This window comes from Hemitrygon akajei, unplaced genomic scaffold (assembly GCF_048418815.1).
Source record: "Hemitrygon akajei unplaced genomic scaffold, sHemAka1.3 Scf000122, whole genome shotgun sequence".
NCBI lineage: Eukaryota > Metazoa > Chordata > Chondrichthyes > Myliobatiformes > Dasyatidae > Hemitrygon > Hemitrygon akajei.
This window is the reverse complement of record NW_027332008.1, coordinates 1,732,065-1,749,459: the sequence shown is the minus strand read 5'-3', so window position 1 is coordinate 1,749,459 and position 17,395 is coordinate 1,732,065. Positions and strand designations below refer to the sequence as shown.

Sequence of the window (17,395 nt, the reverse complement as noted above, 5' to 3'; positions counted from 1 at the left end):
GAATCAATCTTTCCCATCCCCTTTCTTCCTGTGGGATCTCTCTACACCATCCCACATACTCCTGTGGGATCTTACTTCCCAATCCCCCTTCATCCTGTGAGATCTCTCTTCCCCACCCCCCTTCCTCCTGTGGGATATCTCTTCCCCATCGGCCTTAATCCTTTTGGATCACTTGACCATCCGACTTCCTTCTAGTGGAATCTCTGTACCCCATTCCTGTACTGCTGTGGAATCAATCTTTCCCACCCCCTTTCTTCCTGTGGGATCTCTCTACACCATCCCACATACTCCTGCGGGATCTCGCTTCCCAATCCCCCTTCCTCCTCTGGTTTATCTCTTCCCCATCCCCTTCCTCCTGTGGGATCTCTATTCACCATCACCCTTTCTCATGTGGGGCCTCTGTTCTCATCCCCACTCTTCTTGTGGGATCTCTCTTCCACATCTTCCTTCCTCTTGAGGGATCTATCTCTTTTCCCCACCCCCTTCCACCTGTGGGATCTCTTTTCCCCACCCCCTTCCTCCTGCGGGATTGCTGATCCCCATCCTCCTTCCTCCGTAATTATTTATCTTCCCTACCCCCTTTCTTCCTGTGGGATCTCTTTTCCCCAAACCAGCTGTTGCATCTCCCTTTCTCTTCCCCCTTCATGCTGTGGGCTCTCTCTTCCTCATCCCCCTTCCTCCTGTGGGATCTCTCTTCCCCAACCCCCTTCCTCCTGTGGGATATCTCTTCCCCATCGGCCTTAATGCTTTTGGATCACTTGACCATCCGAGTTCCTTCTAGTGGAATCTCTGTACCCCATTCCTGTACTGCTGTGGAATCAATCTTTCCCACCCCCTTTCTTCCTGTGGGATCTCTCTACACCATCCCACATACTCCTGCGGGATCTCACTTCCCAATCCCCCTTCCTCCTCTGGTTTATCTCTTCCCCATCCCCTTCCTCCTGTGGGATCTCTATTCACCATCACCCTTTCTCATGTGGGGCCTCTGTTCTCATCCCCCACTCTTCTTGTGGGATCTCTCTTCCACATCTTCCTTCCTCTTGAGGGATCTATCTCTTTTCCCCACCCCCTTCCACCTGTGGGATCTCTCTTCCCCACCCCCTTCCTCGTGCGGGATCGCTCATCCCCATCCTCCTTCCTCCGTAATTATTTATCTTCCTTGCCCCCTTCATTCCTGTGGGATCTCTTTTCCACAAACCTGCTGTTGGATCTCCCTTTCCCTTCCCCCTTCATGCTGTGGGCTCTCTCTTCCCCACCCCCTTTCCTCCTGTGGGATCTCTCTTCCCCATCTCCCTTCCAGCTGTTGGATCTTGATTCCACATCCCCCTTCCTCACGTTGGTTCTCTCTTATTCTCCCCCTTCCTCCTGTGCGATATCTCTTCCCCATCCCACATACTCCTATGGGATCTCACTTCCCCATCCCCTTTCCTCCTGTGGGATCTCTGTTTCCCATCCCCCATTCTTCTTGTGGGATCTCTCTTCCACAGCCCCCTTCCTCCTCTGGGATCTCGCTTCCCCATTCCCCTTATTTCCATGGGATCTCTCTTCCCCATCCCCCTTCCTCCTGTGGGATATCTCTTCCCCATCGGCCTTCTTCCTTTGGGGTCACTTGACCATCCGACTTCCTTCTAGTGGAATCTCTGTACCCCATCCCTGTACTGCTCTGGAATCAATCTTCCCCACCCCCTTTCTTCCTGTGGGATCTTTTTTCACCATCCACCTACTCCTGTGAGATCTCACTTCCCATTCCCCCTTCCTCCTGCGGGATCTCTCTCCCCCATCCCCCTTGCTCCTGTGGGATCTCTATTCACCATCACCCTTTCTCGTGTGGGGCCTCTGTTCCAATCCCCCACTCTTTTTTTGGCATCTCTCTTCCACAGCTTCCTTCCTCTTGAGGGATCTATCTCTTCCCCACCCCTTCCACCCGTGGGATCTCTCTTTCCCATACCCCTTCCTCCTGAGGGATCTCTCTTCCCCATTGGCATTCCTCCTTTGAGATCACTCATCCATCCGACTTCCTTCTGTGGAACCTCTCTTTCACATCTCCTTACTCCTGTGGGATTAATCTTCCCCACCCACTTTCTTCCTGTGGGATCACACTACGCCATCCACCTGTGGGATCTCTGTTCCCCATCTTCCTCCCTCCTGTGGGATCTCTCTTCCCCATCCCCCTTCCTCCTGTGGGATCTCTCTTCACCATCCCCCTTCCTCCTGTGGGATCTCTCTTCCCCATCCTCCTTCTTCCTCTGGGATCTCTTTCCCCATCCACCTTTGCCTGCGAGGCATTTGTTCCCATTCCCCCACTCTTCTTCTGGGATCTCCCTTCCACAACCCCTTCTTCCTGTGGGATCTCTCTTCCCCACCCCCTTCCTCCTGTGGGATCTCTCTTCCCCATCCCCATCCTCCTGTGGCATCTCATCCCAATTTCCCTTCTTCCAATGTGATTTATCTTCCCCACCCCCTTTCTTCCTGTGGGATCTCTCCTCCCCTTCCCCCTGCTTGCAATCTCCTTCCCAACCCCCTTCCTCCTGTGCGATATCCCTTCCCCATCACCCTTCCTCCTTTGAGATCACTCATCCATCTGACTTCTTCATTTGGAATCTCTCTTCCACATCCCCCTTCCTCCTGAGGGATCACTCTGCCTCATCTCCCTTCCTCCTGTGGGATCTCTCTTTCCCATCCCCTTCCTCATTTGGGTTCTCTATTCACCATCACCCTTTCTCGTGTGGGGCCTCTGTTCCCATCCCCCACTCTTCTTTTGGCATCTCTCTTCCACATCTTCCTTCCTCTTGAGGGATCTATCTCTTCCCCACCCCCTTCCACCTGTGGGATCTCTCTTCCACATCCGCCTTCCTCCTGTGGGATCTCTATTCACCATCACCCTTTCTCGTGTGGGGCCTAAGTTCCCATCCGCCACTCTTCATTTGGGATCTCTCTTCACATCTTCCTTCCTCTTGAGGGATCTATCTCTTCCCCACCTCCTTCCACCTATGGGATCTCTCTGCCACATTCCCCTTCCTCCTGTGGGATCTCTCTTCCACATCCCTCTTCCTGGTCTGGGATCTCTCTTCCCCATCAGCCTTACTATTTTTAGATCGCTCGTCCATCCGAACTCCTCCTGTGGGCTCTCTCTTCCACATCCCACTTTCTGCTTTTGGGCCTCTGTTCTAATTCCCCTCTTCCTGTTGCATCTGTCTGTCTCATCTCCCTTCCACCAGTGGGATCTCTCTTCCACATCCCCCTTCCTCCTGAGGGATCACTCTGCCTCATCTCCCTTCCTCCTGTGGGATCTCTCTTCCCAATCCCCCTTCCAGCTGTTGGATCTTGATTCCCCATCCCCCTTCCTCACGTTGGGTCTCTCTTATTCTCCCCCCTTCCTCCTGTGCGATATCTCTTCCCCATCCCACATACCCCTATGGGATCTCACTTCCCCATCCCCTTTCCTCCTGTGGGATATCTGTTTCCCATCCCCCATTCTTCTTTTGGGATCTCTCTTCCACAGCCCCCTTCCTCCTCTGGGATCTCGCTTCCCCATTCCCCTTATTGCCATGGGATCTCTCTTCATATCCCCCTTCCTCCTGTGGGATATCTCTTCCCCATCGGCCTTCCTCCTTTGGGATCACTTGACCATCCGACTTCCTTCTAGTGGAATCTCTATACCCCATCCCTGTACTGCTGTGGAATCAATCTTCCCCATCCCCTTTCTTCCTGTGGGATCTCTCTTCACCATCCCACATACTCCTGTGGGATCTCGCTTCCCAATCCCCCTTCCTCCTCTGGTTTATCTCTTCCCCATCCCCTTCCTCCTGTGGGATCTCTATTCACCATCACCCTTTCTCATGTGGGGCCTCTGTTCTCATCCCCACTCTTCTTGTGGGATCTCTCTTCCACATCTTCCTTCCTCTTGAGGGATCTATCTCTTTTCCCCACCCCCTTCCACCTGTGGGATCTCTCTTCCCCACCCCCTTCCTCGTGCGGGATCGCTCATCCCCATCCTCCTTCCTCCGTAATTATTTATCTTCCTTGCCCCCTTCATTCCTGTGGGATCTCTTTTCCACAAACCTGCTGTTGGATCTCCCTTTCCCTTCCCCCTTCATGCTGTGGGCTCTCTCTTCCCCACCCCCTTTCCTCCTGTGGGATCTCTCTTCCCCATCTCCCTTCCAGCTGTTGGATCTTGATTCCACATCCCCCTTCCTCACGTTGGTTCTCTCTTATTCTCCCCCTTCCTCCTGTGCGATATCTCTTCCCCATCCCACATACTCCTATGGGATCTCACTTCCCCATCCCCTTTCCTCCTGTGGGATCTCTGTTTCCCATCCCCCATTCTTCTTGTGGGATCTCTCTTCCACAGCCCTCTTCCTCCTCTGGGATCTCGCTTCCCCATTCCCCTTATTTCCATGGGATCTCTCTTCCCCATCCCCCTTCCTCCTGTGGGATATCTCTTCCCCATCGGCCTTCTTCCTTTGGGGTCACTTGACCATCCGACTTCCTTCTAGTGGAATCTCTGTACCCCATCCCTGTACTGCTCTGGAATCAATCTTCCCCACCCCCTTTCTTCCTGTGGGATCTTTTTTCACCATCCACCTACTCCTGTGAGATCTCACTTCCCATTCCCCCTTCCTCCTGCGGGATCTCTCTCCCCCATCCCCCTTGCTCCTGTGGGATCTCTATTCACCATCACCCTTTCTCGTGTGGGGCCTCTGTTCCAATCCCCCACTCTTTTTTTGGCATCTCTCTTCCACAGCTTCCTTCCTCTTGAGGGATCTATCTCTTCCCCACCCCTTCCACCCGTGGGATCTCTCTTTCCCATACCCCTTCCTCCTGAGGGATCTCTCTTCCCCATTGGCATTCCTCCTTTGAGATCACTCATCCATCCGACTTCCTTCTGTGGAACCTCTCTTTCACATCTCCTTACTCCTGTGGGATTAATCTTCCCCACCCACTTTCTTCCTGTGGGATCACACTACGCCATCCACCTGTGGGATCTCTGTTCCCCATCTTCCTCCCTCCTGTGGGATCTCTCTTCCCCATCCCCCTTCCTCCTGTGGGATCTCTCTTCACCATCCCCCTTCCTCCTGTGGGATCTCTCTTCCCCATCCTCCTTCTTCCTCTGGGATCTCTTTCCCCATCCACCTTTGCCTGCGAGGCATTTGTTCCCATTCCCCCACTCTTCTTCTGGGATCTCCCTTCCACAACCCCTTCTTCCTGTGGGATCTCTCTTCCCCACCCCCTTCCTCCTGTGGGATCTCTCTTCCCCATCCCCATCCTCCTGTGGCATCTCATCCCAATTTCCCTTCTTCCAATGTGATTTATCTTCCCCACCCCCTTTCTTCCTGTGGGATCTCTCCTCCCCTTCCCCCTGCTTGCAATCTCCTTCCCAACCCCCTTCCTCCTGTGCGATATCCCTTCCCCATCACCCTTCCTCCTTTGAGATCACTCATCCATCTGACTTCTTCATTTGGAATCTCTCTTCCACATCCCCCTTCCTCCTGAGGGATCACTCTGCCTCATCTCCCTTCCTCCTGTGGGATCTCTCTTTCCCATCCCCTTCCTCATTTGGGTTCTCTATTCACCATCACCCTTTCTCGTGTGGGGCCTCTGTTCCCATCCCCCACTCTTCTTTTGGCATCTCTCTTCCACATCTTCCTTCCTCTTGAGGGATCTATCTCTTCCCCACCCCCTTCCACCTGTGGGATCTCTCTTCCACATCCGCCTTCCTCCTGTGGGATCTCTATTCACCATCACCCTTTCTCGTGTGGGGCCTAAGTTCCCATCCGCCACTCTTCATTTGGGATCTCTCTTCACATCTTCCTTCCTCTTGAGGGATCTATCTCTTCCCCACCTCCTTCCACCTATGGGATCTCTCTGCCACATTCCCCTTCCTCCTGTGGGATCTCTCTTCCACATCCCTCTTCCTGGTCTGGGATCTCTCTTCCCCATCAGCCTTACTATTTTTAGATCGCTCGTCCATCCGAACTCCTCCTGTGGGCTCTCTCTTCCACATCCCACTTTCTGCTTTTGGGCCTCTGTTCTAATTCCCCTCTTCCTGTTGCATCTGTCTGTCTCATCTCCCTTCCACCAGTGGGATCTCTCTTCCACATCCCCCTTCCTCCTGAGGGATCACTCTGCCTCATCTCCCTTCCTCCTGTGGGATCTCTCTTCCCAATCCCCCTTCCAGCTGTTGGATCTTGATTCCCCATACCCCTTCCTCACGTTGGGTCTCTCTTATTCTCCCCCCTTCCTCCTGTGCGATATCTCTTCCCCATCCCACATACCCCTATGGGATCTCACTTCCCCATCCCCTTTCCTCCTGTGGGATATCTGTTTCCCATCCCCCATTCTTCTTTTGGGATCTCTCTTCCACAGCCCCCTTCCTCCTCTGGGATCTCGCTTCCCCATTCCCCTTATTGCCATGGGATCTCTCTTCATATCCCCCTTCCTCCTGTGGGATATCTCTTCCCCATCGGCCTTCCTCCTTTGGGATCACTTGACCATCCGACTTCCTTCTAGTGGAATCTCTATACCCCATCCCTGTACTGCTGTGGAATCAATCTTCCCCATCCCCTTTCTTCCTGTGGGATCTCTCTTCACCATCCCACATACTCCTGTGGGATCTCGCTTCCCAATCCCCCTTCCTCCTCTGGTTTATCTCTTCCCCATCCCCTTCCTCCTGTGGGATCTCTATTCACCATCACCCTTTCTCATGTGGGGCCTCTGTTCTCATCCCCACTCTTCTTGTGGGATCTCTCTTCCACATCTTCCTTCCTCTTGAGGGATCTATCTCTTTTCCCCACCCCCTTCCACCTGTGGGATCTCTTTTCCCCACCCCCTTCCTCCTGCGGGATTGCTGATCCCCATCCTCCTTCCTCCGTAATTATTTATCTTCCCTACCCCCTTTCTTCCTGTGGGATCTCTTTTCCCCAAACCAGCTGTTGCATCTCCCTTTCTCTTCCCCCTTCATGCTGTGGGCTCTCTCTTCCTCATCCCCCTTCCTCCTGTGGGATCTCTCTTCCCCAACCCCCTTCCTCCTGTGGGATATCTCTTCCCCATCGGCCTTAATGCTTTTGGATCACTTGACCATCCGAGTTCCTTCTAGTGGAATCTCTGTACCCCATTCCTGTACTGCTGTGGAATCAATCTTTCCCACCCCCTTTCTTCCTGTGGGATCTCTCTACACCATCCCACATACTCCTGCGGGATCTCACTTCCCAATCCCCCTTCCTCCTCTGGTTTATCTCTTCCCCATCCCCTTCCTCCTGTGGGATCTCTATTCACCATCACCCTTTCTCATGTGGGGCCTCTGTTCTCATCCCCCACTCTTCTTGTGGGATCTCTCTTCCACATCTTCCTTCCTCTTGAGGGATCTATCTCTTTTCCCCACCCCCTTCCACCTGTGGGATCTCTCTTCCCCACCCCCTTCCTCGTGCGGGATCGCTCATCCCCATCCTCCTTCCTCCGTAATTATTTATCTTCCTTGCCCCCTTCATTCCTGTGGGATCTCTTTTCCACAAACCTGCTGTTGGATCTCCCTTTCCCTTCCCCCTTCATGCTGTGGGCTCTCTCTTCCCCACCCCCTTTCCTCCTGTGGGATCTCTCTTCCCCATCTCCCTTCCAGCTGTTGGATCTTGATTCCCCATCCCCCTTCCTCACGTTGGTTCTCTCTTATTCTCCCCCTTCCTCCTGTGCGATATCTCTTCCCCATCCCACATACTCCTATGGGATCTCACTTCCCCATCCCCTTTCCTCCTGTGGGATCTCTGTTTCCCATCCCCCATTCTTCTTGTGGGATCTCTCTTCCACAGCCCCCTTCCTCCTCTGGGATCTCGCTTCCCCATTCCCCTTATTTCCATGGGATCTCTCTTCCCCATCCCCCTTCCTCCTGTGGGATATCTCTTCCCCATCGGCCTTCTTCCTTTGGGGTCACTTGACCATCCGACTTCCTTCTAGTGGAATCTCTGTACCCCATCCCTGTACTGCTCTGGAATCAATCTTCCCCACCCCCTTTCTTCCTGTGGGATCTTTTTTCACCATCCACCTACTCCTGTGAGATCTCACTTCCCATTCCCCCTTCCTCCTGTGGGATCTCTCTTCACCAACCCCTTGCTCCTGTGGGATCTCTATTCACCATCACCCTTTCTCGTGTGGGGCCTCTGTTCCAATCCCCCACTCTTTTTTTGGCATCTCTCTTCCACAGCTTCCTTCCTCTTGAGGGATCTATCTCTTCCCCACCCCTTCCACCCGTGGGATCTCTCTTTCCTATACCCCTTCCTCCTGAGGGATCTCTCTTCCCCATTGGCATTCCTCCTTTGAGATCACTCATCCATCCGACTTCCTTCTGTGGAACCTCTCTTTCACATCTCCTTACTCCTGTGGGATTAATCTTCCCCACCCACTTTCTTCCTGTGGGATCACACTACGCCATCCACCTGTGGGATCTCTGTTCCCCATCTTCCTCCCTCCTGTGGGATCTCTCTTCCCCATCCCCCTTCCTCCTGTGGGATCTCTCTTCACCATCCCCCTTCCTCCTGTGGGATCTCTCTTCCCCATCCTCCTTCTTCCTCTGGGATCTCTTTCCCCATCCACCTTTGCCTGCGAGGCATTTGTTCCCATTCCCCCACTCTTCTTCTGGGATCTCCCTTCCACAACCCCTTCCTCCTGTGGGATCTCTCTTCCCCACCCCCTTCCTCCTGTGGGATCTCTCTTCCCCATCCGCCTTCTTTCTCTGGGATCTCCTTCCCCATCCACCTTCGCCTGTGGGGCATTTGTTAGCATTCCCCCACTCTTCTTGTAGGATCTCTCTTCCACATCCCCCTTCCTCCTGTGGGATCTCTCTTCCACATCCCCCTTTCTCCTGTGGGATTCCTCTTCCCCATCCCCATCCTCCTGTGGCATCTCATCCCCATTTCCCTTCTTCCAATGTGATTTATCTTCCCCACCCCCTTTCTTCCTGTGGGATCTCTCCTCCCCTTCCCCCTGCTTGCAATCTCCTTCCCAACCCCCTTCCTCCTGTGCGATATCCCTTCCCCATCACCCTTCCTCCTTTGAGATCACTCATCCATCTGACTTCTTCATTTGGAATCTGTCTTCCACATCCCCCTTCCTCCTGAGGGATCACTCTGCCTCATCTCCCTTCCTCCTGTGGGATCTCTCTTTCCCATCCCCTTCCTCATTTGGGTTCTCTATTCACCATCACCCTTTCTCGTGTGGGGCCTCTGTTCCCATCCCCCACTCTTCTTTTGGCATCTCTCTTCCACAGCTTCCTTCCTCTTGAGGGATCTATCTCTTCCCCACCCCCTTCCACCTGTGGGATCTCTCTTCCACATCCGCCTTCCTCCTGTGGGATCTCTATTCACCATCACCCTTTCTCGTGTGGGGCCTAAGTTCCCATCCGCCACTCTTCATTTGGGATCTCTCTTCACATCTTCCTTCCTCTTGAGGGATCTATCTCTTCCCCACCTCCTTCCACCTATGGGATCTCTCTGCCACATTCCCCTTCCTCCTGTGGGATCTCTCTTCCACATCCCTCTTCCTGGTCTGGGATCTCTCTTCCCCATCAGCCTTACTATTTTTAGATCGCTCGTCCATCCGAACTCCTCCTGTGGGCTCTCTCTTCCACATCCCACTTTCTGCTTTTGGGCCTCTGTTCTAATTCCCCTCTTCCTGTTGCATCTGTCTGTCTCATCTCCCTTCCACCAGTGGGATCTCTCTTCCACATCCCCCTTCCTCCTGAGGGATCACTCTGCCTCATCTCCCTTCCTCCTGTGGGATCTCTCTTCCCAATCCCCCTTCCAGCTGTTGGATCTTGATTCCCCATCCCCCTTCCTCACGTTGGGTCTCTCTTATTCTCCCCCCTTCCTCCTGTGCGATATCTCTTCCCCATCCCACATACTCCTATGGGATCTCACTTCCCCATCCCCTTTCCTCCTGTGGGATATCTGTTTCCCATCCCCCATTCTTCTTTTGGGATCTCTCTTCCACAGCCCCCTTCCTCCTCTGGGATCTCGCTTCCCCATTCCCCTTATTGCCATGGGATCTCTCTTCATATCCCCCTTCCTCCTGTGGGATATCTCTTCCCCATCGGCCTTCCTCCTTTGGGATCACTTGACCATCCGACTTCCTTCTAGTGGAATCTCTATACCCCATCCCTGTACTGCTGTGGAATCAATCTTCCCCATCCCCTTTCTTCCTGTGGGATCTCTCTTCACCATCCCACATACTCCTGTGGGATCTTACTTCCCAATCCCCCTTCCTCCTGTGGGATCTCTATTCACCATCACCCTTTCTCATGTGGGGCCTTTGTTCTCATCCCCCACTCTTCTTGTGGGATCTCTCTTCCACATCTTCCTTCCTCTTGAGGGATCTATCTCTTTTCCCCACCCCCTTCCACCTGTGGGATCTCTCTTCTCCACCCCCTTCCTCCTGAGGGATCGCTCATCCCCATCCTCGTTCCTCCGTTATTATTTATCTTCCCTACCCCCTTTCTTCCTGTGGGATCTCTTTTCCCCAATCCTGCTGTTGGATCTCCCTTTCCCTTCTCCCTTCATGCTGTGGGCTCTCTCTTCCCCACCCCCTTTCCTCCTGTGGGATCTCTCTTCCCCATCTCCCTTCCAGCTGTTGGATCTTGATTCCCCATCCCCCTTCCTCACGTTGGGTCTCTCTTATTCTCCCCCCTTCCTCCTGTGCGATATCTCTTCCCCATCCCACATACTCCTATGGGATCTCACTTAACCATCCCCTTTCCTCCTGTGGGATCTCTGTTTCCCATCCCCCATTCTTCTTGTGGGATCTCTCTTCCACAGCCCCCTTCCTCCTCTGGGATCTCGCTTCCCCATTCCACTTATTGCCATGGGAACTCTCTTCCCCATCCCCCTTCCTCCTGTGGGATATCTCTTCCCCAACGGCCTTCCTCCTTTGGGATCACTTGACCATCCGACTTCCTTCTAGAGGAATCTCTGTACCCCATCCCTGTACTGCTCTGGAATCAATCTTCCCCACCCCCTTTCTTCCTGTGGGATCTTTTTTCACCATCCACCTACTCCTGTGAGATCTCACTTCCTATTCCCCCTTCCTCCTGTGGGATCTCTCTTCACCAACCCCTTGCTCCTGTGGGATCTCTATTCACCATCACCCTTTCTCGTGTGGGGCCTCTGTTCCAATCCCCCACTCTTTTTTTGGCATCTCTCTTCCACAGCTTCCTTCCTCTTGAGGGATCTATCTCTTCCCCACCCCTTCCACCCGTGGGATCTCTCTTTCCCATACCCCTTCCTCCTGAGGGATCTCTCTTCCACATCCGCCATCCTCCTGTGGGATCTCTCTTCCCCATCCCCCTTCCTCCCGTGGGATCTCTCTTTCCCATACCCCTTCCTCCTGAGGGATCTCTCTTCCCCATTGGCATTCCTCCTTTGAGATCACTCATCCATCCGACTTCCTTCTGTGGAACCTCTCTTTCACATCTCCGTACTCCTGTGGGATTAATCTTCCCCACCCACTTTCTTCCTGTGGGATCACACTTCGCCATCCACCTGTGGGATCTCTGTTCCCCATCCGCCTTTGCCTGCGGTGCATTTGTTCCCATTCACCCACTCTTCTTCTGGGATCTCCCTTCCACAACCTCTTCCTCCTGTGGGATCTCTCTTCCACATCCCCCTTCCTCCTGTGGGATCTCTCTTCCCCATCCGCTTTCTTTCTCTGGGATCTCCTTCCCCATCCACCTTCGCCTGTAGGGCATTTGTTAGCATTCCCCCACTCTTCTTGTAGGATCTCCCTTCCACATCCCTCTTCCTCCCGTGGGATCTCTCTTCCACATCCCCCTTCCTCCTGCGGGATCTCTCTTCCACATCCCCCTTCCTCCTGTGGGATCTCTCTTCCCCATCCGCTTTCTTTCTCTGGGATCTCCTTCCCCATCCACCTTCGCCTGTAGGGCATTTGTTAGCATTCCCCCACTCTTCTTGTAGGATCTTCCTTGCACATCCCTCTTCCTCCTGTGGGATCCCTCTTCCCCATCCCCATGCTCCTGTGGCATCTCATCCCCATTCCCCTTCTTCCAATGTGATTTATCTTCCCCACCCCATTTCTTCCTGTGGGATCTCTCCACCCCTTCCCCCTGCATGCAATCTCCTTCCCAACCCCCTTCCTCCTGTGCGATATCCCTTCCCCATCACCCTTCCTCCTTTGGGATCACTCTGCCATCTGACTTCTTCATTTGGAATCTCTCTTCCGCATCCCCCTTCCTCCTTTGGGTTCTCTATTCACCATCACCTTTCTCGTGTGGGGCCTCTGTTCCCATCCCCCACTCTTCTTTTGGCATCTCTATTCCACATCTTCCTTCCTCTTGAGGGATCTATCTCTTCCCCACCCCCTTCCACCTGTGGGATCTCTCTTCCACATCCGCCTTCCTCCTGTGGGAACTCTATTCACCATCACGCTTTCTCGTGTGGGGCCTATGTTCCCATCTGCCACTCTTCTTTTGGGATCTCTCTTCACATCTTCCTTCCTCTTGTGGGATCTATCTCTTCCCCAACCCCTTCCACCTATGGGATCTCTCTGCAACATTCCCCTTCCTCCTGTGGGATCTCTCTTCCACATCCCTCTTCCTGGTCTGGGATCTCTCTTCCCCATCCCCCTTCCTCCTGTGGGATCTCGCTTCCCCATCCCCCTTCCTCCTGTGGGATCTCACTTCCCCATCCCCCTTCCAGCTGTTGGATCTTGATTCCCCATCCCCCTTCCTCACGTTGGGTCTCTCTTATTCTCCCCCCTTCCTCCTGTGCGATATCTCTTCCCCATCCCACATACTCCTATGGGATCTCACTTCCCCATCCCCTTTCCTCCTGTGGGATCTCTGTTTCCCATCCCCCATTCTTCTTTTGGGATCTCTCTTCCACAGCCCCCTTCCTCCTCTGGGATCTCGCTTCCCCATTCCCCTTATTGCCATGGGATCTCTCTTCCCCATCCCCCTTCCTCCTGTGGGATATCTCTTCCCCATCGGCCTTCCTCCTTTGGGATCACTTGACCATCCGACTTCCTTCTAGTGGAATCTCTGTACCCCATCCCTGTACTGCTCTGGAATCAATCTTCCCCACCCCCTTTCTTCCTGTGGGATCTTTTTTCACCATCCACCTACTCCTGTGAGATCTCACTTCTCATTCCCCCTTCCTCCTCTGGGATCTCTCTTCACCATCCCATATACTCATGCGGGATCTCACTTCCCAATCCCCCTTCCTCCTCTGGTTTATCTCTTCCCCATTGGCCTTCCTCCTTTGGGATCACTTGACCATCCGACTTCCTTCTAGTGGAATCTCTATACCCCATCCCTGTACTGCTGTGGAATCAATCTTCCCCATCCCCTTTCTTCCTGTGGGATCTCTCTTCACCATCCCACATACTCCTGTGGGACCTTAATTCCCAATCCCCCTTCCTCCTGTGGGATCTCTCTTCACCATCCCACATACTCCTGTGGGATCTTAATTCCCAATCCCCCTTCCTCCTGTGGGATCTCTCTTCACCATCCCACATACTCCTGTAGGATCTCACTTCCCAATCCCCCTTCCTCCTTTGTTTTACCTCTTCCCCATCCCCTTCCACCTGTGGGATCTCTATTCACCATCACCCTTTCTCGTGTGGGGCCTCTGTTCCCATCACCCACTCTTCTTATGGGATCTCTCTTCCACATCTTCCTTCCTCTTGAGGGATCTATCTCTTTTCCCCACCCCCTTCCTCCTGCGGGATTGCTGATCCCCATCCTCCTTCCTCCGTTATTATTTATCTTCCCTACCCCCTTTCTTCCTGTGGGATCGCTTTTCCCCAAACCTGCTGTTGCATCTCCCTTTCTCTTCCCCCTTCATGCTGTGGGCTCTCTCCTCCTCATCCCCCTTCCTCCTGTGGGATCTCTCTTCCCCACCCCCCTTCCTCCTGTGGGATATCTCTTCCCCATCGGCCTTAATACTTTTGGATCACTTGACCATCCGACTTCCTTCTAGTGGAATCTCTGTACCCCATTCCTGTACTGCTGTGGAATCAATCTTTCCCACCCCCTTTCTTCCTGTGGGATCTCTCTTCACCAACCCACATACTCCTGCGGGATCTCACTTCCCAATCCCCCTTCCTCCTGTGGGATCTCCCTTCACCATCCCACATACTCCTGCGGGATCTCACTTCCCAATCCCCCTTCCTCCTCTGGTATATCTCTTCCCCATCCCCTTCCTCCTGTGGGATCTCTATTCACCATCACCCTTTCTCCTGTGGGGCCTCTGTTCCCATCCCCCACTCTTCTTGTGGGATCTCTCTTCCACATCTTCCTTCCTCTTGAGTGATCTATCTTTTTTCCCCACCCCCTTGCACCTGTGGGATCTCTCTTCCCCACCCCCTTCCTCGTGCGGGATCGCTCATCCCCATCCTCCTTCCTCCGTTATTATTTATCTTCCTTGCCCCCTTCATTCCTGTGGGATCTCTTTTCCCCAAGCCTGCTGTTGGATCTCCCTTTCCCTTCCCCCTTCATGCTGTGGGCTCTCTCTTCCCCACCCCCTTTCCTCCTGTGGGATCTCTATTCACCATCACCCTTTCTCGGTTGGGATCTCTGTTCCCATCCCCCACTCTTCTTGTGGGATCTCTCTTCCCCATCCCTTTGGCTCGGGTGGGTCTATTTCACTGTGTCCCATTGACATTTCTGCTTTTCTGTTAGGAACATTTTGTTTAGCCATCTGGAAATGAGAGAGTTTACAGGGTCACACCGACAAACTAAATTACCGACATTTGGTGAATACACTGGAGCTGGGCAGTGAGGGGAATGACTGAGATGGGAACTCCGATCAGTGATTTACTGAAGGGTTTAATGTTTCCTGAAATATCCCAGCGAGAGAAATTCCCCCAAACCCACGGTTTGAATCACTTTGTTCATCAATTTGTCTGTTTGTGTTCAGGCTTGGGGAGAATGACCTGGGAGATTCAGGAGTGAAACTGGTGTCTGCGGCTCTGAGGAAACCGGAGTGTAAAATACAGAAACTGCGGTAAATACCAGACCGTGGGAGATTGTGTTCACAATCACTGGGTGTCTGACACTGAACATTAATGTGATCAGCAGAAACAATGAAACATAGAAAACATACAGCACAATAGAAGCCACAAAGCTGTGCCGAACATGTCACTACCTTATAATTACCTCAGTTTTACCCATAGCCCACTATATTTCTAAGCTCCATGTAGCCATTCTGGAATTAAAATACCCTATCGTTTCCGCCTCCAGTAGCCCTTTCCACGCACTCAAAACTCTCTGCGTAAAAAAACTTACCCCTGACATCTCCTCTGTACCTACTTCCAAGCACCTTAAAACTATGCCCTCTCGTGCTAACCATTTCAGCCCTGGGGAAAAGCCTCAGACGAACCACATGATCAATGCCTCTCATTATCTTGTACACCTCTATCAAATCACCTCTCATCCTCTGTCTCTCCAAGAGAAAAGGCTGAGTTCACTCAACTTATTCTCATAAGGCTTGGTCCCCAATCCAGGCAAAATCCTTGTAAATCTCCTCTGCACCCTTTCTAATGGTTTCCACGTCCTTCCTATAGAGAGGCGACCAGAACTGAGCACAGTACTCCAAGTAGGGTCTGCCCAGGGTCCTATATTGCTGCAACATATAACCATATAACAATTACAGCACAGAAACAGGACATCTCGGCCCTTGTAGTCCATGCCAAACGCTTACTCTCACCTATTCCCACTGGCCCGCACTCAGCCCGTAACCCTCCATTCCTTTCCTGTCTACTTACCTATCCAATTTTACTTTAAATGACAATACTGAACCTGCCTCTACCACTTCTACTGGAAGCTCATTCCACACAGCCACCACTCTCTGAGTAAAGAAATTCCCCCTTGTGTTACCCTTAAACTTTTACCTCCTAACTCTCAAATCATGTCCTTTTGTTTGAATCTCCCCTACTGTCAATGGAAAAAGCCTATCCACGTCAACTCGATCTATCCCCCTCATAACCTCTCAACTCTTAAATATTACCTCTCGACTCTTAAACTCAATCCCACGACTGATGAAGGCCAATACACCGTACGCCTTCTTAACTACAGAGTCAACCTGCATAGCAGGTTTGAGTGTCCTATCTACTCAGACCCCAAGATCCCTCTGATCCTCCACACTGCCAAGACTTACCATTAATACTATATTCTGCCATCATATTTGACCTACCAAAGTGAACCACTTCACACTTATTTGGGTTGAACTCCATCTGCCACTTCTCAGCCCAGTTTTGCATCCTATCAATGTCCCGTTGTAACCTTTGACAGCCCTCCACACTATCCACAACACCCCCAATCTTTGTGTCATCATCAAATTTACTAACCCATCCCTCCACTTCCTCATCCAGGTCATTTATAAAAATCACAAAGACTTGGGGTCCCAGAACAGATCCCTAAGGCACTCCACTGGTCACCGGCCTCCATGCAGAATATGATCCATCTACCACCACTCTTTGTCTTCTGTGGGCAAATCAGTTCCGGATCCACAAAGCAATGTTCCCTTGGATCCCATGCCTCCTTACTTTCATAATAAGCCTTGCATGGGGTACCTTACCAAATGCCTTGCTGAAATTCATATACACTACATCTACTGCTCTTCCTTCATCAATGTGTTTAGTCACATCCTCAAAAAAATCATTCAGGCTCGTAATGCACGACCTGCCTTTCACAAAGCCATGCTGACTATTCCTAATCATATTTTGCCTCTCCAGATGTTCATAAACCCTACCTCTCAGGATCTTCTCCATCAACTTACCAACCACTGAAGTAAGACACTAGCCTATAATTTCCTGGGCTATCCCTACTCCCTTTCTTGAATAAGTGAACAAGATCCGCAACCCTCCAATCCTCCGGAACCTCTCACATCCTCATTGATGATGCAAAGATCATCGCCAGAGGCTCAGCAATTTCCTACCTCGCTTCTAACAGTAGCCTGGTGTACATCTCTTCCAGTCCCGGTGACTGATCCAACTTGATGCTTTCCAAAAGCTCCACCACATCCTCTTTCTTAATATCTACATTCTCAAGCTTTTCAGTCCACTGCAAGTCATCCCTACAATCGCCAAGATCCTTTTCCGTCATGAATGCTGAAGCAAATAGATAGATAGATAGATACTTTATTCATCCCCATGAGGGAATTCAACATTTTTTTCCAATGTCCCATACACTTGTTGTAGCAAAACTAATTACATACAATACTTAACTCAGTAAAAATATGATATGCATCTGAATCATTCTCTCAAAAAGCATTAATAATAGCTTTTAAATAGTTCTTAAGTACTTTACTTAAGTACATTGAGTCCTAACCCCGGCACTTTAACATATCTTACTCCTGGCGGTTGAATTGTAAAGCCGAATGGCATTGGGGAGTATTGA

The 17,395-nt window shown here is 51.9% G+C and overlaps 1 protein-coding gene across 1 annotated transcript in view; it reads left to right on the top strand.

Moving 5' to 3' along the window:
* The window catches only part of LOC140723645 (NACHT, LRR and PYD domains-containing protein 3-like), a 90,404-nt gene that overhangs the window by 68,660 nt on the left and 4,349 nt on the right, over positions 1 to 17,395 (top strand). Inside the window, exon 8 of the mRNA XM_073038218.1 lies at positions 14,916 to 15,002. Within this exon, the coding sequence (XP_072894319.1) occupies positions 14,916 to 15,002 (87 nt within the window). The remainder of the gene's footprint in view (positions 1 to 14,915; positions 15,003 to 17,395) is intronic.